Genomic DNA, 22,827 nt, shown 5'->3' with positions numbered 1-22,827 from the left:
AGAGAGAGAGAGAGAGAGAGAGAGAAAGAGAGAGAGAGAGAGAGAGAGAGAGAGAGAGAGAGAGAGAGAGAGAGAGAGAGAGCATATGGCTTTCTCGACGTTTCAATTAAGCCCACCAGTCATTGAGAAGTGTTACTTATGACACTTGCACTGTTGCTATTGGTGTAAAGGCAAGCTGACAATCATGCCTAACCCTGGCTCCGGTCAATCCCCACACACTGTACCTGACTGTCGCGTTGTGCGGGACAGAGCGCTGTCCACTTGAGAAGTATAGTGAATTTGAGAATTTGAGCCACCAAGGCATTTATAATCCATATCCTGCCTTTGTTCACTTATATAACTGGTGAGTGTTATTGCTATTTTCTCAAACCGCTACTTTTTGTTTGGCAATGTTGTAGAATTTGGCCATGAGCGCACTGATACCTGACATGGAGAATAGTTTAACTTATAAGTTATATTATACGATATATTATACGTTATATTAACTATGCAATACGGTATACCTTTGTATAGGTTTTAACTTTTGAATGGTTGCAACATCATTTCACTGTTATGTTCAATTGCTCTTTTTTTATGCGTGACGATATAAAACAATTGGACAGGGTGACTGCGGGGTCTCCATTAATCCCTTAAAGCTTCACTTAAACCTTTTCAGTTTTCACCATCTGTTGGGTGCATTCAGAACCTGTCATGGCATGCGACGGCATGGGGATTCAATGTCATTTTATAGGTACTTTTACTTGGGACACTTTTTTCATGCTTGCGACAACTGCACACTCACAAGCTATTCTAATACCATAATAGGCGTAGAATACACAGTGCTTCTGTTTCATTGTTTGTCCATGATTTGAGCATTCAGGCTATATTATTGACAAACGCTTTGCTTGAGCCCTTATCAGTCCTCTTTGCTACTGGAAAGAAATATACACCCATCAAATAATAGCATGAAGGAAGACTGCACATTTAATTGTTTGCTACATTTTGAATACTGCTCGACTATCATCCATGTGCCATTTTGAAAGCCATGTGTCCACGCAATTATTGTTGTGCAAGCAGATGCCCTAGCAGATTTGCTGCCTGGATAAGTCACCAATGATCAGCTTAGGGCAGGCAGCTTAGAAGGAACTGACCATCACAGTTTAGAGCTTCCACTCTTCACCATGTGGAGAGATTGAAACACATCCGATTGTTCTGCGCGGGTGCTGGGGATCCGAGTATAAAGAAAAGCAATTAAGAGTCTGCATATTGCTGTGTAGTGTACTTAGCTACCAAGTGTGATCGGGGCCGACTCTGGGGGCCTTGCACGAGATTTGGTTGGGGTGCTGACATGGCTAATTGAGTGACTGTCGGTGACTGACAACAAGAGAAAAATTGAGTTGGGGGCCCCTATCGCCCTGGGGCCCTAAGTGACCACTTATGCCTGGAGTGTGATGTATCAGGTAAAAAAGAAAGCATTGTTGTTTAGGTCTTTCATTAGGTCTCACATTTTCTTAGACTTCTCAGAAGTGCTGACCTAAGAGTCAAAAGGGTGTCCAGCCTAATTAGTCACACGTATATCGCACACTTCACAATGCTGACCAGGGTTGGGGTCAGTGAGTACCATTTCAATTTAGTCTATTCAGGAGATTCATTGAAATGCCACTTCAAGAATTGATAAGAGCCATTCATTTTTAATCAGGATTTTATGCTTTTTTTCCTTTAAATTTTTAATTTAGACTTTTAGTTTTCACCAGGGACGGATTTTCCAATTCTTGAATGTAAATTGTTTATGCTGCAAGCTGATGCACAGAGTTGTGTGATGATGATACGTGTTGTAATCAGCATTGGCATAACTGGCCCTATGCCACATGACATTATTGTGTCACAAAGGCTTCATGTCAATAACCTGTAGTACTGTAGCTACTAAGACCATAACAGCAGCCCAAATGTTTATACATTTGTAAATGAAGGACAATAACTGTACTTCAGTTCTAAATATCACCTGTTTGCTTAGCTCTGTTTTCAAAGAGACAGACACACATTATTTTCAGCAGAATGCAGCACTCGCTATTTTGACCGGCTATTTTTAGACAGCGCTTCACTATACAAGCATGCAATGCAAGAGGCGTGGTTCAGCCAGCTCATTCCTCTATGTACAGTATGTAGATGCCTCACCCCATTTTTCCCCCATGGGAAACATTGAGTGTTGTGTGGTGAAAGGTGGCAACTGGTGCTCCTCTGGCATATTGTGTTGGTGAGGACATAATGATGGGAGCATTCTACCACAGTGCTTCCCACCCCTTGGCTTGATGTCAAGGTATTGTCTGAGTAGCACCGTACCTCACCCAGCCTCAGTAATGTTGGGTGGAGACCGGAGACATTGGATGTGATTATACATACAGATATAGCTCCTCATTGCAATCATTCTCTGATCTGACCGAATGCCATTCCATTTGGACTTCATACAGTTGAGGCTCCTCAGAGGAGGAAGGGTAGAACCATGTGAATTTCATTTTTTTTTAAAATAGTGATGTATTAAAAACGTTATCCTTTTTAGATAAAACTATACTAAATATATTGGGGCAGCAGGTAGCCTAGTGGTTAGAGCGTTGGACTTATAAGCAAAAGGTTGCAAGATCGAATTCCCAAGCTGACAAGGTAAAAATCTGTCGTTCTGCCCCTGAACAGGCAGTTAACCCACTGTTCTTAGGCTGTCATTGAAAATAAGAATTTGTTCTGAACTGACTTGCCTAGTTAAGTAAAAAAATATTCACGTCACCAAATAATTTATTAAAACACACTGTTTTGCAATGAAGGTTTACAGTGGCCTCAGCAGCACTTTGTATGATAGCGCCATGGTGTAGTCGGAGGACAGCTAGCTTCCGTCCTCCTCTGGGTACATTGACTTACAAAACCTAGGAGGCTCATGGTTCTCACCCCCTTCCATAGACTTTCACAGTAATTACGTCCTCCAACCTATCAGAGCTCTTACAGCATGAACTGAAATGTTGTTCACCCAATCAAAGGATCAGAGAAGGATTCTAGTACTAAAAGCATAAGCTACAGCTAGCACTGCAGTGTATAAAATGTGGTGAGTAGTTGACTCAAAGAGAGAGAAAGACAATAGTTGATGAGTTTTTAACAAAATCATTTCTTCAAAATTAAGGAGAAGCAAGAGAAAGAGATAGCTATATTTGGTCGTATTTTTTAAACTTTCACTTAGCTAGCGAATGCAGCTAGCTTGGTTAGCCTACACAAACACCCGGCTCAAACAGAGAGGGATGCTATGTTAGCTAGCTGGCTATGGCTATCCAACACTGGAAATCTTCCAAGTCAAGGTAAGCGTTTGGTTTTAATTAATTTATTGCCACCGGGGCCTACTACCTGTGTAACTGCTAAACTGCTTTCTGACTGTGCACTGTACTGCATGATTGTAGTGGGTTTACTAATGCGTTAGTTCTAGCAGCTATGTTGACTATGATGTGACAAGGATGTAGGCTGTGTGTAGCAGTTAGCGATCATGATATGAAGGTTTGGCTTGGAAAGTTTTTTTTTTGCCTGGTCACAGACAGCTGATGAGTTGTGTGCTGAAGTCCACGAGCGAAGGGAAACGGTGACAGGGACGAAGGGAAAAGGTGAGAGGAGGAGAGCACGTAGATAGTAGCTAGAAGGAATTATACATACAATAGGCAAAGTGATCATGGTGTTTTTATGTGGCCACTGTGAAAGTGAAATGAGTTTGCATGTGATCAGGGGTGTATTCATTCTGCCGATTGTATTGAGAAACATTTCTTAAATGGAAGCAAACGGAATGAAACAGGGATAAGTTTGTCCAATAGAAACTCACATCTGCAACTGTTGGACTAATCATTACACCTTAGATCAGCTAGATGCAGGCAAGTGCGTGCAAGGTGGAATTGAATGTGTCGATGTCATTCACCTTAATTACAAAACATCCTCTCAACCTGTGCAGCTACGTTGTGAACGTTCACTCATAGGCTAGGTTATAAAACCTCATAATGGCTACAGGGAAAATTCAAGTATCGTTTAGTAGCCTAAACCTATCGATGCTACATTGACCAGGGTGAATGGAATACGAATGACAGTCATCCAATATGCTGTAATACAAATAAGGCCATGCTCATTAAAAATATAATTCTCCCTCATCTTAAATGGCACCGACCGCCAGACTTTGGTCTGACTCTCTCATTCTAGTTTACTAGAATTAGATCGTAGCGGGTTTACCAAATACTGTTCTATCCTCATCTGGCCCTAGACCGAGAAGTATGATGTGGTGCATCTGGGTCTGCACAGATTAAAACATATTGAAAATGCCTGGACACAATGCCTGGACACAATTCCTGGACACAATGCCTGGACACAATGCCTGGACACACCTACTACGGGGGTTCAAAGGCACTTCAATCTCTTGTCTTGCCCATTCACCCTCTATTTCTCAATTGTCTCAAGGCTTCAAAGTCCTTCTTTAAATCTGTTTCCTCCCCATTATCTACACTGATTTTCTGAATTCCCTGTTAGAGGACTAGCAGAATCAGAAAGGAATAAGCAGTTATGTACAGACATTTTTTTGACAGTATCTGGAAGACATCTGTTTTATGTTCGTACCTCTATGTGAATAGCAGATGTGGAGGCTGCTGCTGTGTCATCCCATTAAGGGGGCTATCTGTCTGAGGACAAAGCCTGGCTGGAATATCTGTGGGGCATGGTGAGAGACAGGAGACACGTGTCAGGAGATCAGGGAGGTGCTGGCATGCCTTTTCAGGCCCATAGGTCATCCCTGTCACTATCACCACACATAAGCACAACAGAAGCACCCCTGACAGAATGTGACAGAGTCCATAAAGTCCATGCATTTTTGCACCTTGTGATGTTTGTAAGTATGCGTATCATCGCACCAGTTGACTTGGCTTACATTGATATCTATACCACTCCCAATTTATATGGCAAGTTTGGAGACTCTTGCCTTGTAGGCCAGAACATTTCTGGAGTAGGATCTGAGGGGTTTGAATGCCTTGCTCTCTCAGACCAGAAATACAGTTGAGTGTGTTAGTGGCTAGACCAGACTCTTGTTTCAGGTCTGATCAGGTAGGCTAAAACCCAGACCTGGGTTCAAATACTATTTGGGGTATTTAAATAAGTATTTATATATTTAATATATGTCTGTGACATTGTGGAAGTCAAACCCTTTTGTTCCTGGTCAAATTTGTCAAGTCACTCTTTCAATCACCACTTATCCTGTTTTTAACAGTTGAAGGGATAGTTCACTTTGAAGACAAGTCTAAAATAATCTGAATCGCTTTAACTTTCCCACTCAATCCATAGTGAAGCTCTATACATTGTATATAGGGTTGTACGTGCCAAATCATCACTTTTTAGATACTGTTTATATTCTAGTTTCTCTATTAAATTTCCTCCCCTCACTTTTCAATTTCTTTGGTCCAGGGTCAGTATGGAAGAGGCAGACCTGGTAAAGGACCGACTCCAAGCAATAACGGTAAACTGACCTGGAATCAATCTGGTCCTCTTACAGCAAATCAACTTCTGAACAATACCTGTTTCGAGTACTGTAGTAAGATTCATAACTATATTGTATCTGCAGGATAAGAGAAAAGTCCAAGAAGATATTGTTCATAAAAAGCTGGAAATAGACCAGGAGAGGTTAAAGCTTCAGCACTTAAAGGTACAGTAAGATAATGTGATGACGTGATCAAAATATAGATTCTTACTGTCATATAGTCCACATAATTTCAACAACATTGGATGAATTCGTAAGTCAAACATCTAATGACAGTGAGAATTCCAAGCACCAAGGCTTTCTGACAGTTTGATATTTTATGGTCACTGCAGTTGAGCAGTCCATTAAAATACACATCAGCGTGTAAAAAAAAAAGAATGTCTCAGGACACTTAAGCCGTAGTGTTTCCTCTTCTGCTTTGAACAGAAAAAGTCTCTGAGGGAACAGTGGCTAATGGATGGAACGAGCAACCAAAGCCCACAGCAGAGAGAGACTTTGAGGGGAGATCAACAACAAACTAAACTCCTCCAGACCAGCATCCACAGGTACAGTAAGCCGAGACAACTCATACTCCATTTGTGCATGTATAAACTGATCTATGTTTACATTGCTGGTTTAACATGGCTGCCTGATCGAACATAGGCCGTATTATGTTGAGAAATGCTTTTAGCAACAGTTGGTTAAGAGTTATGTGAAAGTGCTGGTTAGTGTTATAAATCTTACTCATTTAAAACATCTGTTCCGCTTACAGTCAAGTGTTGCTTTTAATTGGGGATGCCTGTTCTATTTATTTGATTTCTATGCTCAAGAAACAGTTACTGCATCAACACACTGAAGACAACATGTATTGGACTGTCTGTGGTGAAGGGCAGTCCATCCATTGTCCAGTTAGACCTAAATCCCTTAGATGTGTACCAATTTGACCAAGTGGCAGTCAGTGCATTCCCTGAAAACCCTAAGGTGCTGGTAATAAGACAACAGCAGAGTGATCTTTAGGACCACCAACTCCAGTAACTGAGACTTTTTTAACCTAACGAAGACCACCTAGGATTGAAACATTTGTCATTATTAAAAGGTGGCATAAGGAGTGATATAGTCTTCTGGACTTTTTTGTTTCTTTAGTAAGAGAGAAGGACATCTCCAAATAGTCTCATTCTGCACTCCTCCCTCCACTCAATGGACACTTGTTAATATTTCACAGAGTAGGTGCCATTCTGTTAGGGTGGTACCACTTTGGGATAGTGTCATTTGGACTGTAGGTGTCAAAGTGTCACGCTTGTGCCAGTTGGCTGGGACGGCACAGCGTTGATGGGGTTGGCAGAGGAGGCATGCCGGGGCCGTTGACCCCAGGTCTGTCTGATGCCAGCCATGATCAGTTTGCCAATTTACACCTTTGACGAGACTCCAGTCAGAGCAGAAAGTCTTCGGAAGATGAGAAAACAGTCAGCTCACCGATCCTTTTCCTCACCCCTACTCTGCGAGGGGATATGACCTTTGAACCCTTTTTGTCTGAGCTTGCAGGATGGAGAAAGAGATTGAGGCTCTGGAGAGGGAAGAGACGATGATTTCGAAAAGTGAGGGCTTCATACTGAAGAGGCTGAAAGCTATCGAGAAAACACCTGAGGAGATAATAAAGGTACTTGGACGGTACGGTACTTATTGACATTGAGCTATTTCTGTCTTAGATGTTTTCGCTTTGGTCACAATGAGAGTACTGTAGATGTATATCTAACACGGTTGTATCTGAACGTTTTATTTGAGGTTGGTGACTTTTAGTCTCTTTGTTTTATGTGATCTTATAGGACGCAAAGGAGAATTTCCAAGAAGGTAAGTCCTTTTTGCTAGCTTGCCGATTACATTTTTGTGACCGTAATTATTGGCACCGTTGACAAAGATGAGTTTTATGAATTATAATTATAATGTTGATGAGAGATGATAAATAAGATGGTAGCTTATTCAGAAGTGCTTTATAGGCAAACAAGAGAGCATGTTGTTCTCGTCTCACGGACAGCGAAGTCCAACCCCCATTTTGATATAAAACACAGTGGTGAGTTCTGTAGCTAGCACCTGTAATAAACCTAAGTGCGCAATGATAAGTAGCATCCAGCGGTTTAAGTGTGGATGCCATAGCATGCATGTAAATAATATCCCCATAATCTATAACAGACATAAAAGTAGCTTGCACAATTTGTCTTCTATTTGTGGAGGACAAACATGTCCTGTTTCTATAGAGGAATCCTAGCTTGATCTTTTGCCATTTACAAAGTTCATCAACATGCATTTTAAAAGACAGTTTATCATCCAGCCATATCCCTAAGTTTTTATATGAAGAGACCTGATTTATTTGAGAGCCATCTAAACTCGTAAGTGCAAGTGTATTTTCATCCAACTTGTTGAATCTATTAAAAATCATAAAATGTGTTTTCTTAGCATTTAAAAAAAGTTTCAACTGTAAAAAAACAACCCTTCTAATATCTTAAAATCTGTGTCCAGCTGCGATAATGCTTGGTCAGCCGTTGAAGCAATAGATTACATGATAGTGTCATCAGCATATAGATGAATTTTACACTTTCTTACCTCATCACCGATATTGTTTATGTAGAGAGTGAACAGTAATGGACCAAGTATAGAACCTTGTGGGACCCCTTTAACCAACTCCAATGGCTCCGATTGGATGCCGTCAACTTTAACAGCCTGACTTCTATCCTTTAGATAGTCATGAAACCAACGACAGGCATCCAATCCCAGTCCTATTGTGACGACAACTTACCCAAAATTATCGCATGGTCTACAGTGTCAAAAGACAAATCTATGAACAAGGCGGCACAGTACTTTCCATTATCTAGGGCATTAGCAATATCATTTACAACATGTACAGTGGCCGTAGTGGTACTGTGTTTATGTCTGACGCCAGATTGATTGCTAGAAAGAGTATTGTTAACAGTTAAAATGATTGTAGTTGCCTATTCACCAATGACTCTATAATTTTTGCCAAACAGGAGAGCTTAGAGATGGGCCGATAATTATCCAATTCACTACCATCACCCCCCTTGAGGAGCGGTAAAACAGAAGCTGTTTTCTTACGACTAATGTTTGATTGAAGATGTGCGTCACTGCACTAGCAATGATAGGTACCACACACTTGAGTAAATATCGATCCAGATTGTCAGCACCTAACGATTTCTTTGAATCTATAGCAGACAAGACCTCATCTTCTGTGACTTTTTGAAAATTAAAAACCGGCTTAATGTTATCCACTTCAGGTTGGGGCCGAGGGGCTGAAACAATGGACTGGTCAGGATCATATTGGCAATTTTTTCTTTAAAAAAGAACACCAGCAGAAATAAAGTGCTTATTAAAAACATCACAAATTTTAGTTGGGTCACTGACGATCCCAGATTCCGATGTAATTTGCTGTGGCAGGGACGTCGAGGAGTTTCCTCATTTAAGTGAGTTAACGGTTTTCCAGAATTTAGAGGGATCACCAGCAGACTCTGTCATAACACCTGGATCTTGCCTTTTTTATTCCTCCAGTCCATTTATTTCTCAATTGCCTAAAAAGCAGCCAATCAGCTGTTTCGCCAGTTTTCCTCGCCATGGCCCATGCTTGATTCTTTTGCTGGAAAAGGATTTTCAAATCAGAGGAGAACCAAGGATTAGTTACATTTTTTACCCTAAGTCGCTTTAACAGGGCGTGTTTAACAGCCATGGAGGTAAAAATGTATGAAAAGAAAGAGAACGCTAAAACTGGGTCCATTATGTAGTTTGCTGATAAAAGCTCTGAGTAATAAAGGTCATGGAGAAAGGCTTGCAATGAGAAGTGTTTATAGTTTATCTTTAGAATTATACAGGGGTCAGGGTTTTTTAGCCTGATACATGCAATAGGGCAGTGGTCACTGATGTCATTTGCAAATAACCCACTAGCTATATATTTGTGAGGTGTATTTGTTAAGATAAGGTCTGGTAATGTAGATGTTTCCGGGTCTTTTGGATTAGGGTGGATAGGTATAGGTATTAGTTGAGTAAGATTTAGTTCGTTACAAATGTCTATTTAATTTAAGCGATGCTGGCATCAACCAGTCCAGATTGAGATCTCTGATAATCCATAATTCAGAGATTGCATAATTAGGCATTAACTCAAACAATTTGCATAGAGCAGATACCGGAGCTGAGGGTGGGCGATAAACTCCCGCTAGCGTTAGCGTTAATAGTGCATTATGAACAAGGACCCATTTAGAACTAAGCATTCATACTGTTTCGGGAACAGAAGTAGAAATTGACACAGTGACATCTAGGTTGCATTTAACATATATAGAAATACCTTCACCTCTGTAGACATTGTACCCAGCTAACAGAACATCTGAGTTTGGAACAGAGAAACAGAGCCAGGATTCAGATGTAATCAATATGTCAGCATGTGATTGTCAGACCAGTATTTCAATGAAATCTAACTTTTGGATCAAGTTTCCAGCATTCAAATGAATAATTCCAAGGCCACTATTTTGAGAGCTCATATCAGATGGAGCATTCAAGGTAATATTAAATGAGCGATGCTTCCTCGTGTAACTACTGACGGGCCTGAGTTGGATGGAGACGAGATTACATCTAACAATACCCCTCTGCCTGTGCGAGGAAGTGGCAACACGGTACATTGACAATAGTGTAACAATAACATAAAGTCCATCAAAAGTTTAATCCATGTTATCAGCACCTGTAGTGCTATTTAAAGCTGGGAGGGGAACAATGAATATAGTCTGATGTGGAATCGACCAATTCCGAGTATCAACCCCCATGGCTGTATATTCTCACATGCTCTGTATGAGACTATAGTGAGAGCCAGGTTTGAGGAGAGAATGCTTGTACCATACCTATTCAGATGTACCATCCCGGATAAATACATTTGGTCGAATTAGGAAAGCTGTAAAATTGTCCATATATTGTATGGTTATTGAACAACAATAAGCTTTAAGCCAGATGTGTAGCTGGCGTATACGATTATTATTATTATCCGTAGAGCGTGGAGATGGGAGTCGACCTGAAATAATGCATTGTTAACCTGATTGAAGTAGAGTATGAATCAGTGATTTAAAGTCCTTTTTAAGTTGCTCAGATTGATATAGTTTAATATCATTTGACCCTACATGGACTGTGATAGCTGTTGCAGTCGGGTGTTCACTAATGAGTAGCGGTAACATACAGTCAATGTCCCGGATCTGGACACCCGGGTAACAGATGGTCTCTGTTTTCCTAATAGAAACATTTTGGATCATGGATGAGCCCACAATAAGGACAGTGGGACTGCTGCTTGGTCATTTTCTTAAGTTGCATTTCTCTTGAGTTATCTTCCTCCTAGAAAGTTGTTTGGGGCTAGTTGTAGAGCTGTGTCGTTGTAAATTGTTTAGATGGTGGGGGTCCACTTGCTTCCGGGCAGAGTTGTTTGTTCCTTTGGGGAAAGTGTCTGAGACCTCTTCCAATACCCGGTATCTGTTTCCCAGTTCCAAGGCATCACTTTGGCGTTTTCCTACCAGGATTTTTTTTGTTTTGTTGTTATTTAGAATTTGACCCCTTTTTCTCCCCAATTTCGTGGTATCCAATTGTTATAGTAGCTACTATCTTGTCTCATCGCTACAACTCCCGTACGGGCTCGGGAGAGACGAAGGTTGAAAGTCCTGCGTCCTCCGAAGCGCACATCCAACCCGGAAGCCAGCCGCAACAATGTGTCGGAGGAAACACCGTGCACCTGGCAACCTTGGTTAGCGAGCACTGCGCCCGGCCTGCCACAGGAGTCGCTGGTGCGCGATGAGACAAGGATATCCCTACCGGCCAAGCCCTCCCTAACCCGGACGACGCTAGGCCAATTGTGCGTCGCCCCACGGACTTCCCGGTCGCAGACGGTTAACACAGAGCCTGGGCGCGAACCCAGGGTCTCTGTTGGCACAGCTGGCGCTGCAGTACAGCGCCCTTAACCACTGCGCCACCCGGGAGGCCCCTGCCAGGATTTTTTGGTTCCGTATAATGATCCATGGCTCCTGAGGCAGAGCAGAGGAAATGGAGCAGACCGGATGCTTGAGTATAGCTCCCTGTCATGGCCAGGGCTCTTCTAACGGGATCAAAGTTTGTCTCACAGCTGCAGGCTGATTGCTACCTTGATGATCTACCTATGATGATCAGGTCCTATGTAGACTTTCAAGCAAGCTAAACTGAAAACAAGCGCTGCATAGTGTGCTAGCCATGTTAGATAAACCCTAGTTCGAACAGCGCTCTATCGCCACACCAAGTTTGAAAAAATAAGTCACTTTCTCTTTGGAAGAGCGCTATAAAGTGCGCCTCGTCTGACTTTCAGCAGCCTCTGCCGCTCTTTCGGCACGGAGAGAGTAAAGCATGCCTCTGTTTAATGCAGGGCGCCAGAATAGTTATTCCACTGTCAAGAGAAATGTCATGCATGTTAATATATGTTAATTGCATGCAAATAAAGATGTCTTCTCTACCACATCAACAACAGAAGCACAATCATGGCCTGTGAGTCACAAGTGGAGGAGTTCTGTGAGAGGTCTCTGTTATGCCTGAATTCAACTCAAAACAAACGAGGAAGTCTGCTGCGGTGTTGAGAGCGTGTCACGACTTCCGTCGAAGTCGGCCCCTCTCCTTGTTCGGGCAGCGTTCGGTGGTCGATGTCACCTGCCTTCTAGCCATCACCAATCCACTTTTAATTTTCCATTTGTTTTGTCTTTGTTTTCTACACACCTGGTTACAATTCCCCCCATTACATGTTTATTATTTAACCCTCTGGTTTCCCCCATGTTTGTGTGCGTGTTTGTTTTATTGTAAGGCTGTATCTGACGGCTGGTATTATTGTTGCTGGGTTTTGTTGTTAAGCCCGTTTATTTCGTGGTACCGGTATTTTTCCAGCACCATAGTATTGTGTTTGTACGGGTGTTTTCTTGAATTAAATACCTTGTCCAGGCATCTCAGCTCTCCTGCGCCTGACTCCTTTCACCAGTTACCCACAGCCTTGACAGAGCGGTTGTATGAAACCAAGTACCTCAAGCAAAGCTCTTAACCGTGCCAGCCGCTCTTAATTTCTACACAGTTCGACTGGCCAAAAAATGTGGCATCTGAACTGTGCGTCACTCGCAGAGGCGAGCTAGCTACTATTTGCTATTTCTGCCTCCCCACTGTGGAGTCTAAATGGACTGTGCTGTAGTCAAAGAGGCTAGCCTGCCTAGCGTAGAATAAAAAGCCTCCCTGCTAACGTCAGCTAGCATGCATAACTTCCAGCTAATGAAACTTATTAGCTTCCCCCGGCATTATGGCAGTTCCTATTTCCAATTCCTGGAGTTGGAGGGAGTGGAGGAAGCAGGGCTTGCGTGCAAGTCCGAGGAGGAAGCAGCCCCCGAGCACTTGGTTCGGGTAAACCCCCGGAGGGAGGGTCTGAGCAACCAGCTATGACAACAGTGCCCCCACATTTGGTTGCAGCCAAACAGGATAATACGTCAGCCATTGCCGGAGCCCCCTGTGCCCGTAAGGGGGCCAGGCTTAATGCAGGCTATACAGTCTCACAGGAACACAACGTATATGTTGGAAGCTTGTCCATGTTTAATGCCCCCTCTGTTACCCCGTGTTCCATGGTGTTCACAGGGTTCAAGGGGCATATTAATCTCCCCAGGGTAAAAGTAATAAGTTGGGCGATTCACTCTCTGCTCACAAGGTGGCACCCCTCCCCCATATGTGTCTCATTACTTGGCTTCAATTCTGATTCCTGCCTGTAGCTCACTAGACCCTATGAGGTATCTAGTGATACAGGTTACAGTCTCTATAGGCGATTGGTTGTTGATAGCGGAGTTGTTGGAACGAGCAGGGTTGAACACAACCATGATATTATTCCACAAAAATTCTCTGTGGATCATATGAACCCCTAAATGAGCTGTCTGTCTCCAGCTCAACACTTTTAATTCCTGGGAATTAGATTAAATTACAAATCACCCCTGTCTGTTACCACAGAATGGGTCAGTTTTTCAGTGCTGTCTGTCCCATCCCCGGCTAGGTTACAAGACGCTTAGTCGCCAGTACCTATGACTGGTTAGTAGGGTATCCTCCATGATAACAGATTCTTCCCTGGGTCTATTTTTAATGCGTGTGGTCCAGCACTGGGTGCCAGCCAGTTACCGGAACACAGCTTACTTTCTAAACCGAGTGAAGCTTGTTGTGACAACAGTACCCCCAAGTGACACTGCCAATTGGGGTACGTCACTGATAGCCAGAGCCCTTGTACCCAGAGTGGGCTGTGCTTTAAGCAAACTGTGGCACATAAAACACTATTTTTTTCAACCCTAGCCTCCACAGGGTTCATGGGTGTTGAAAGTGTTGTGTCTGCCTCATGTAAGTTCAATTAAAAGTGTCTCTTCTCCGTGTTCAGACACACGGATGTCAAGAGTGGCGGAAATGGAAAAATAATAATAACTATTGTCTCCCAGTCCACCAGGTGGTGTCTCGCCCCTTCAGATGGCACTTCACGGGAGGCGCACTGACTGATCTGACCATTGGCATGTGATGTTGGGCTACGAGCTAACATTTGTTGTGTGTGTCCTGCGCTTCTGCAGTATTATCACATGACTGTTCCCGAGATCTCAGTGCCCGCTTTGAGGGAGAAAATATCCTACCTTTTCCAGAAGCAAGCTTCAAAATGGTGTATCGTATACTGTAGTTGTAGGAAACATGGGAAAGTTATGCTGCTTTAAAAGTTTAAAAACCCATTATCACACTTAAAAGACAAGTAGCAGCAAATGTCCTGTGAAAGATTTTGATGAGATTTTCACACTTAGAGAGTTCTTCCTTGTTACCCCAATTCAGCACCATTCACAACCTCTTAAGCCTTAGCCCCACCCCACATGCTTGTAAAGCATGGCATTGTCCTCCAGAAAGAGATTTATCTACTTAAACCCGGCTAAATTCAGGGCAGCAATGCTTTTGAGAGCTACAGCAACACTTTTGCAGTTGTCCATAGCTATATTGTATCTTTCAAAAAATCGGCGATAGCAAATATTAGCTATATACTGACCACGGAAGCGCCCATTCTGTTATAGACAGAAGCCTGTGACAAGACAGACCAATCAGGGCTCATCTCTCGGCATGTCCAACCACTCCATTATCTCAGCCAATCGTGAATAGCCAGGAAGGATCCTGTCTTTCTCCCTGTATAGCTCAGTGCTTTCTCCTTGGCTCAACTAGGCTGATCATTTAAAATGTGTATTAATATTTACAGGTCCCATACAAGTTTGTAATTAAGGCACAAGACAGTTCACATGTTAAAAAAAAACGCTTTTTTAATGGCCCTACTTTGAAATAGGAACCAGTTTCAAACGCCTCAGATTCTGTAACGGGTCACATATAGGAAATGCTCGGCAGGGCCAACATAGATCTTTGCTCATTGCGAGACTGCTAATTGTCATCTGTTTTTCTCGATGAGGCCTCGGACCCTCCTTTATGCATCCCCCCCCCCAAGCCCTGGGGGGCTTGTCATAGATTTTTGCGGCTCCCCTTTAGCCCAAGCATCCTTGGTTTGCAGAGATTGTCCGTATATTGGGCGAGGTCCCATGGCAACTCCCGTTGCGCAGGGATCAATTATCTCAGGTGCACAGGTAGGTTTGGGTCCCCCGGCCAGAGATTTGGGGTCTGTGGCTTGTGCCCTGGTGGTGCGGTTCCTATAGGGGATGCGCCGTCTCAGGCAGGTTTCTTAACCTATTGTGCCCACTTGGGATTTAGCTTTGGTTTTGGATGTTCTTTGTTATGCCCCCTTTTGAGCCACTGGAGTCTGTGAATCTGAAGATCCTCTCCTACAAAACCTCCTTGCTCGTGGCTTTGGCCTCGGCGAAACACTTTGGGAATCTCCATGCCTTCTCCGTACACCGTTTCTGTACTCAGATCGCTGCTGGCAACTAAGGCTACTAAGGTGACATTGCGTCCTAATATGACCTTCGCCCCTAAGGTCATGACTATGTCCTACAGATTCCCAATGATGTGCATGGCCCCAAAAAAATAAATGTCAGAAGTTTTTTAAACGGCATTGGCACTAGGATTGGAACTGGTGCTATGGTCAGATGACATGAAAATAGAGCTCTTTGGCCACGCACACCAGTGATGGGTTTGGCATCGAAAGAAGGATGTGATAAGCAGAAAATAACCCCATACCTAGTGTAAAATATGGTGGTGGCCATTTTGCTTTCACTGGTCCTGCGACTCGTGTTAAGGTCAACGGCATCATGAACTTTACCCAGTACCTGGATACTTTAGTCAAAAACCTAGTTGCCTCTGGCAGTAGGCTGAAACTTGGAAGCAAGTGGATCTTCCAGCAAGACAATAACCCCAAGCACACATCAAATTCCACAAATACATGGTTAATTGACCACATAATCAACATTTTGCAATGGCCATCTCAGTATCCGGACTTGAACCCAATTGAAAGCTTTTGGTTTGAATTAAAGAAGGCAGTCCATAAGAGCACACAAAGGATAACAAGGATCTGGAAAGATTCTGTATGGAGGACTGTTCTAAGCTCCATCCCAATCTGTTCTCCAATCTAAAATATTCCAGAAAAAGGCTCAATGCCATTATTCTTGCAAGGAGAGGGTGCCAGAATATTGAAAACAGGGGTGCCAATAATTTTGATCCCTATCTTTTTGAGAATAAAAATACATATATTTCTCTGAGCAATTGTACCAGTATAGCATAATATGATTTTCCCATTTTGTTGAGCATACAATATAGCTCAGTATTTGTATTATTTATTTTATTGAGTATTTTTTGTTCATCTTTATCAAGGGTGCCAATAATTTCAGGTCATGACTGTATTTGATAAAACATATTACATTATACACATTATCATTGGCAATACAAAAATAAACATTGCTCCTTTTCTTTTTCCAGAGCCAATCCATATCAACCCAGCTACTCCAGATGCCCCAAAGTCCTGCAAACCTCCAATTTCAAAGAAGCAGTCCTTTGAATCTAATAAGGACACACCCAAACAAAGTAAGAAACCTCCTAGTAACATGTATTACAACAATAGCATGTACTGTAGATCTGACAACCCTAATTTTATATAACTTCAACCCATCTCTCTCTCTCCCTTCCTCTTCCACTCTGTCTCTCCTCCCTCTCTCCTCCTCCAGCCATGTTTGCCATGGAGATCAACGTCCAGAAGGATCTCCGTACCGGGGAGACCCGGGTCCTGTCCACATCCACTGTCACCCCCCAGGTGCTCCAGCAGAGAGGGGTCAAAGTCTATGACGACGGCCGCAAGTCTGTCTATGCCCTGCGGTCTGCCGAGTCTCAGCTGGGGGATGGTTCTAACAGAGTGGACGAGCTCAGCGCTATGGAGGTGGAGGTTCTGCTCAGAGCAGCTACAGAGCAGAAGAAGTCTCAAAGCGGCCCACTGGGCCACCAAGGCCATCAGGAATCAGTGTCTGCATTCTCCACCAACTGTGGCCCACAGAGCCACCAGAAGCCAACATTGCCTGCATTCTCCACCCCCCGTGGCTCTCGGGGCCACCATGAGCTCAGCCCTATGGAGGTGGAGGAGCAGCTCCGAAAGGGTACAGCGCAGAAGATGCCTCAAAGCGGTGCTTTCCCAAAAGACCACCGGGGCCACCAGGAATCAGTGCCTGCATTCTCCAACACCTACAGCTGGAGGGCCTCAGTCCCCAACAGACCCCAACAGAGTAATGCTAAAGTCATCCCCGAAACCAATGGGAATGGGTATCAGCAAGAGTCGTATAAGCGTGATGTCCTCTCCAGGAAGGAGCTCCACTATATTGATGGAGTCCACAACTCAGGGCTGGAGATTCTTTCCTCCTCCCCTCACATTCCAGTCCATTATTTCATTGGCAGGCAGGATGAGGAGTACTACCAGCCAAACAATGGGTATAACCAGAATCCTTTCTCTTATGGTGTGGAGAAAGGGTTCCCCACCGATGACTTCTACCATAGCCCTAGAGAGAACCCGCGAGGAGGGATGTTTTACGACTCATCAGTTGAAATGGACCTGAGGCCGTCTCCGATCTACCAGGAAGACTCGCACTTCAGTATCCTGAACACCATGGACACGTCCGAGCCTGTCACCGCCATCTTTATGGGCTACCAGACGGCAGAGGATGAAAGTGGGCGTGGCCTTGGCTATGAAGGATCCCTCCGGGCCGAGCTTGTCGTCATTGGCGACGAGGATGGGGTGGACGAGAGTAACCCTCAGTTTAACACCTACACCGCGGATGGCTATAACAACCGGGGCTACCATCACTGTCAACCTCAACAGAACTTAATCAAATACATGGCAGAGCCCATAGCTAATTTTAACTCAAACAATGCATCACCGTACACAGCATCAAGGAATTTGGTCTATCCTGGTCAACAGGCCAAAGAGTCACACTACCTGTATTCAGACGGACAGTCCGACGAGGACGGGACAGAGAAGCACTCTGCCCCAGGTATCAGAAAGATTAAAAAGATTAAAAAGAGAACAAAGCCCTGCTGCATGCTCATGTAACCAACCTGCAACTGCTGACGCTACTGTAACTAACAAAGTTCACTTTATATGCTTTGACTGACAGCACTTTTGAGGTCTTTCATTGGCTGGCTAGTAAGTTTAACTGTGTGCTGGTTACTTGGCTTCTTCACTGCATCAGTTTCTCTTTGTCGTAGCCATTGCAACACAGAGTCACCTGAAACTCTCATTCTAATCACAATTTGTCACTGTATAAATACATAGTGATGTTATCTATCCATACAAGAGCTTGTGATGATGATTGAAGTCAAACTCTGCCTCTCTCTAGTGGCTGATAGGCATTCTGCCTCCCTCTAATGTCTGAGAGACAGTTGTACTGTATCTTTGGTTCTCTTTTAATTATTTGTTTCAATATCTCACATGAAGGATTCACCAGAATCTCATAAACTCGAAGAACCATTTATAAACGTCTGTCTGAGACAGACAGGTCGAGTGGCAAATGAGGTGAGCCCCTCCCCTCATACTAAAGACCTACTTGCCTGCCCTCTGGTAATTCTCACCTCTCTTCCTCATGTAGAGTACTACTCTAAGCTCTCCTTAGCACAACTTTGTTTTCCTGTTCGTAGGTGTGCTGTGAGGTTACGCCCCCAAAGCACAGCTTTTGTCTGTGTTGGGTGACTCTTTTGTGTAGGAATGAGCTTTTCCGCTTTTTCTTCCCCTTGTCTCCTATGGTGGCTACTGAGATTTGGCTAGCTCGCTGCAAGGCTAGCTATTCTACCGACTGGTTTTTCTACCTGGAAGGGTACAATTACTAGCTCGCTTTCTCATTTAGCTGAACCCACTACCATGCCGCGTTGACTAGACCGACCACCCTAGCTTTCACTGCTTATCGGTCGAGAGCCACACTTTTGTTCATTGCAAGACCAACATAGGCTAATAACCCACAAGGAAAATGCTAGCTACGTTCACATTGCTAAAGAATTTGTTTCTCAGGTTAGCACTGTGCTAACTAGCTAGGCTATTAGCCCACGTGGTGAACGCTAGTTATGTTTCACTTTGTTCTCAGATTAGCTATTTTTGTGGAGCCATGGAGCCAAGCAACGGTCAACGATCCCCAATCATGTGCCCTTGCAGATTAGAAGGTTTATTAGTCGCATGCACAGGACTGCAGCGCACGGGTGGGAGGGGGCGGGGAGGGAGTCTGCCTAATGGCTATTCAGCAGCCTGATAGTCTTGGGGTAGAAGCTATTAGCCAATCTGACCGTTTTTGCCATGATACTCCTATACTGCCCGCATCTGAGTGATGGAAGAGGGTAGAACAGGCCTCGGCTCGGGTGGCTGATGTCGTTGATGATCTTCTTGGCCTTCCTGCAACACCTGGTGTCCAGGTGCTAGAGCTCCTTCTACACGCTCACTGTATAGAAACAAGATAAGATATACTTTATTAGTCCATACGTGATGGAAACTTGTCTTCTGCATTAACACAAATCCTCCGATATACACACAAACACACATTAGGTTGGAAAGGCTGGAGCAGAAGGCATTTAGTGAAGGGGGCCTCCCTGCGAGGTAAGACCCCTCTCTCGACAACGGTTATCATATTGGATTGTGAAAGCTATTACACTGGCATATAATAGCAAAGGGTTACAGCCTCTGGAGGGCCTGAAGGGCTCACTCCACCAGAGGTAGAGATCCAGAATTCTAAATAATATCACGGGTCTGGGTTGGATCTGATGTGATCGTCTCGGGTCTCGAGTATGTGTAATTTTAACTGACTTGTCCGGAAGGGCCCATACAGATCCGAATGTGACTATTGCAGTAGAGAGAGAACGAAAAGTTTATGTTGTTTATGCTGCTGCTCTTGCTTTTCACGAGAGTGAAGCGTGGCGCACGTAGCTTGTTGTTGGCCAATCATAAGTCATCAAAGCGGCAATAGGCTACAGTCATAGAGCCTCGCTCCATGTGTGGCAACAGTTAGGAGATCTCTAATAAATGGAAGATGGAATTAAAATGACTGAATTAAAAGTTCAAGGAGAAGGATAGGCTACAACGACCAAGAGCCAACAGACTACTACTTAATATTCTGAATGGAGTTATTATTTTTAGCAGTAGGATGAGAAAGTGCATGCACTCAGATAGCCTAGCTAGCTAACGTTAGCTAGCTTCACTAGCTTCTCCCGGTTTGATACAGTCTAAGACAGGTACTACGTCATCATATTTGATGATAAATAACCTAGCTATGGCAGCTATTAATCTACTATAGCACGAGTCGGCTTGGTTGGTTTGGTTGGTTGCTGTCCCTCGTCTCTCCCTCGATGCGCCCCATGTCACTCACTAATAGTATGGCCCACCTCTCTCCCTCCTCTTGTGCTTTATCAGCTCCAGTTAATAAAGTAGCTTAAAAAATGACTTTTTCTGCTGCTTCCCCCACTTGAACCGGGTCTGAATCCGACCATGTCTATATGGAACAGGTCTAGTTTTCCTCACGTCCCTTTGGAATGGGTCTCTATATTTTTAAAATGCATGTATGCATAGTGGGTCTGGGTAGGAAAGCCCTAGGTCCATTTCGGAATGGGTTCAACTTTTTGGAGCCGTGAAGACCTTTAACCACAGGTATGGCTACTTTTTGGGCGCTCGTTGGGCATACCTTCATAATTTGACCTGTCTCTCTCCGACAGACATGTTTGATTGGTTCTTAGAGCTAATGAGTTTCCGGGGAATCCCTCGTGATGTATCTCACTCATAATATCAGAGACCCGGGGTTACGCAAGTAGCCTTAAGTTTCCTACGTGAGGCCAAAGGGATCTTGACTGTTTGTATAATATGTAAAATATGATTTGATATTTTTTACGTTTATTGCTTTTGGGGAACAAAGATAAAATTGACTTTTTTACTGACATATTGTAAATCACTAGTGTGAATGTATATTGCAAATCAAATTACGCTCTGACTAAATAATTGTTTTGTACTAATTTAATATTAATTATTTGTACGTGTGTTTTCTAGAATCTCTTTTCTACATTACAATGCTGGTATGCCATGACTGTCCTCTGTATACTTACAGTAGTATGCATGATTGCTTGCCCTGTAACTTAAACAATAATTTATTCATTATTAGCTGGCTTACTTCTCTTGTGTAACAATGAACTGTTTGATTGTGTGTGTGTGTGTGCGTGTGCTGCTGAACTCTTTTTGTGTATTTGTTCAATGTTTGCTTTATTTATCATTAATGCATGTCAGCACACCAACACTACACACACACACACACATACACACACACAACCATGTGTCCAACAACACTCTCACCCCATGTGACAGACAGTGCTAACAACCTCTCTGTCAACTCTCATAATCTTTCTGAGCACACAGACGGACCTTAATGATCTTAACGGTCCAGACATCAATCAGATCATTAGACACGGATAACTCCCGAACTAATATGCTTTTGACACAACTGAGGACATACACCAATCGTAGCTCACCAGTCGTGTGGTTGGTTCAGCCAGTCTTTTTCCTAACAACTGTGTCTGCTTGATGAGTAGGCTATGGGAAGGTGGGTATTACCAAACTTCACGGAAAGAGCTGGGGTGCGTTCGGTTCTCTTCAACGTTTACTACATTGCGTGACCGTGTGGTCAATATGCCAAACCATATGGTAACTGCCCTCTGGGCCACCATAATCACAACCTGTTTTTAACTGGGCTCTTCTACCATTTCCATTGAATTCAATGTTGCACACCGTTCTGTCATACTGAACACAACCCTGTCCCATACTTTTGTCATGAGGTTATTTTCAGGAGTCACATTAATATAAACATAGCACAACTAATCTGAAGTAGTCCTAACTGATGTGATATGAGGTGATATGGTAAATGTGTTTCATTTTCTTTTACATTCCCCACAGCTTCAAGTACAAGTATGGAGAAACCTGAACAGTTTGTGTAAAAATACACCATGCAAGACTCAGCAAACCTACATGTTCCATGACAAGAGAAGAAGAAAACCAACTTTGCACAAAACATTCAACTAACAGCAAAATGCTTCTGAGATGCCATCAATAGCTAAAACCAGAGCCTTGTATTTGGATAATTCTCAATATATTCTCAATGTAAGGATGTGGCTAATACTGTAAAACATATGTTTGCTCCTAACGTTTCCTTACACAGCTGAATATATACCAATGATGTCATTTAGAGAGAAAGAAACCAGCCGAAAAGTAGACTTTTGAAATGAATCTCTGATCTTAAATGTTAAATGTTCCTGAAGATATTAGTGCCTCTGATGTTTACTGTACTCTCTAGCCTTTTATGCTGCTGTCGGCTACTAGTCAGCACTTTGATATAATAATAAACCCTTTATGGAGTGCCTCAATGTAATATGCTGTTGAAACTGTAACCTGGGAGCATATTTGTAAAAGCTAATCATGCTAACAAAACAATTAAAAAGCTAATTGTCAGACAACTGGGTGTTTTACTGTTGTTATACTACAAAGGCAATGAAACTGAGCTTTTCTTACGTCCCTTGATGTAGGCTTTGATTTAAATAAGATGTGATTATGTGACAGTAACTTTAAGCATAAGGGATGATGCTACTAGGTATATGTCGATATCCATTTTAAAATACTGTGCAGAAATCTATAATTACTTTTAGTACCCCACTGTCTCTTACTGAGAAATAGATTTCTCTTCACTGACCTTTTATAGGAAAGATCAAATGTGACACTAGAGAAAATCCATATTCATTAAATTTTGTGACAATTCTACCATTCAAAATCCTTGACAGGAGTAGCTCAGCTAGCTGTGTAGGAGGCTGTGTGG

General features: G+C 43.1%; 1 protein-coding gene across 2 annotated transcripts; it reads left to right on the top strand.

Annotated features, from left to right (window-relative positions):
- The first annotated feature begins 217 nt into the window (after positions 1–217).
- LOC109874520 (uncharacterized) lies at positions 218–22,468 on the top strand. 2 transcript variants are annotated; one of them, XM_020466452.2, is made up of 10 exons: positions 218–343; positions 3,548–3,614; positions 5,443–5,494; positions 5,600–5,680; positions 5,942–6,060; positions 7,037–7,151; positions 7,318–7,342; positions 16,439–16,543; positions 16,684–17,994; positions 21,915–22,468. In XM_020466452.2, the coding sequence occupies exons 3-10, from the start codon at positions 5,450–5,452 to the stop codon at positions 21,953–21,955; spliced, it is 1,842 nt and encodes a 613-aa protein (XP_020322041.1). In that variant the 5' UTR covers positions 218–343; positions 3,548–3,614; positions 5,443–5,449; the 3' UTR covers positions 21,956–22,468. The 2 variants fall into 2 exon arrangements, with proteins under 2 accessions (XP_020322041.1, XP_031666132.1); XM_031810272.1 differs by having other exon boundaries at positions 233–343; positions 16,684–22,460.
- The last annotated feature ends 359 nt before the right edge of the window (positions 22,469–22,827 follow it).

The sequence above is a fragment of the Oncorhynchus kisutch genome, linkage group LG30 (assembly GCF_002021735.2).
Source record: "Oncorhynchus kisutch isolate 150728-3 linkage group LG30, Okis_V2, whole genome shotgun sequence".
NCBI lineage: Eukaryota > Metazoa > Chordata > Actinopteri > Salmoniformes > Salmonidae > Oncorhynchus > Oncorhynchus kisutch.
The sequence above is the reverse complement of the archived record's forward strand: the minus strand, read 5'-3'. Positions and strand labels throughout refer to the sequence as shown.

Coding starts and splice junctions, on each gene's coding strand:
- LOC109874520 (XM_031810272.1), top strand. CDS start 5,450: ATGGAAGAGGCAGACCTGGTAAAGGACCGACTCCAAGCAATAACG. Junction 5,495..5,599: donor ACCGACTCCAAGCAATAACG/GTAAACTGACCT, acceptor TTGTATCTGCAG/GATAAGAGAAAAGTCCAAGA. Junction 7,152..7,317: donor CACCTGAGGAGATAATAAAG/GTACTTGGACGG, acceptor GTGATCTTATAG/GACGCAAAGGAGAATTTCCA.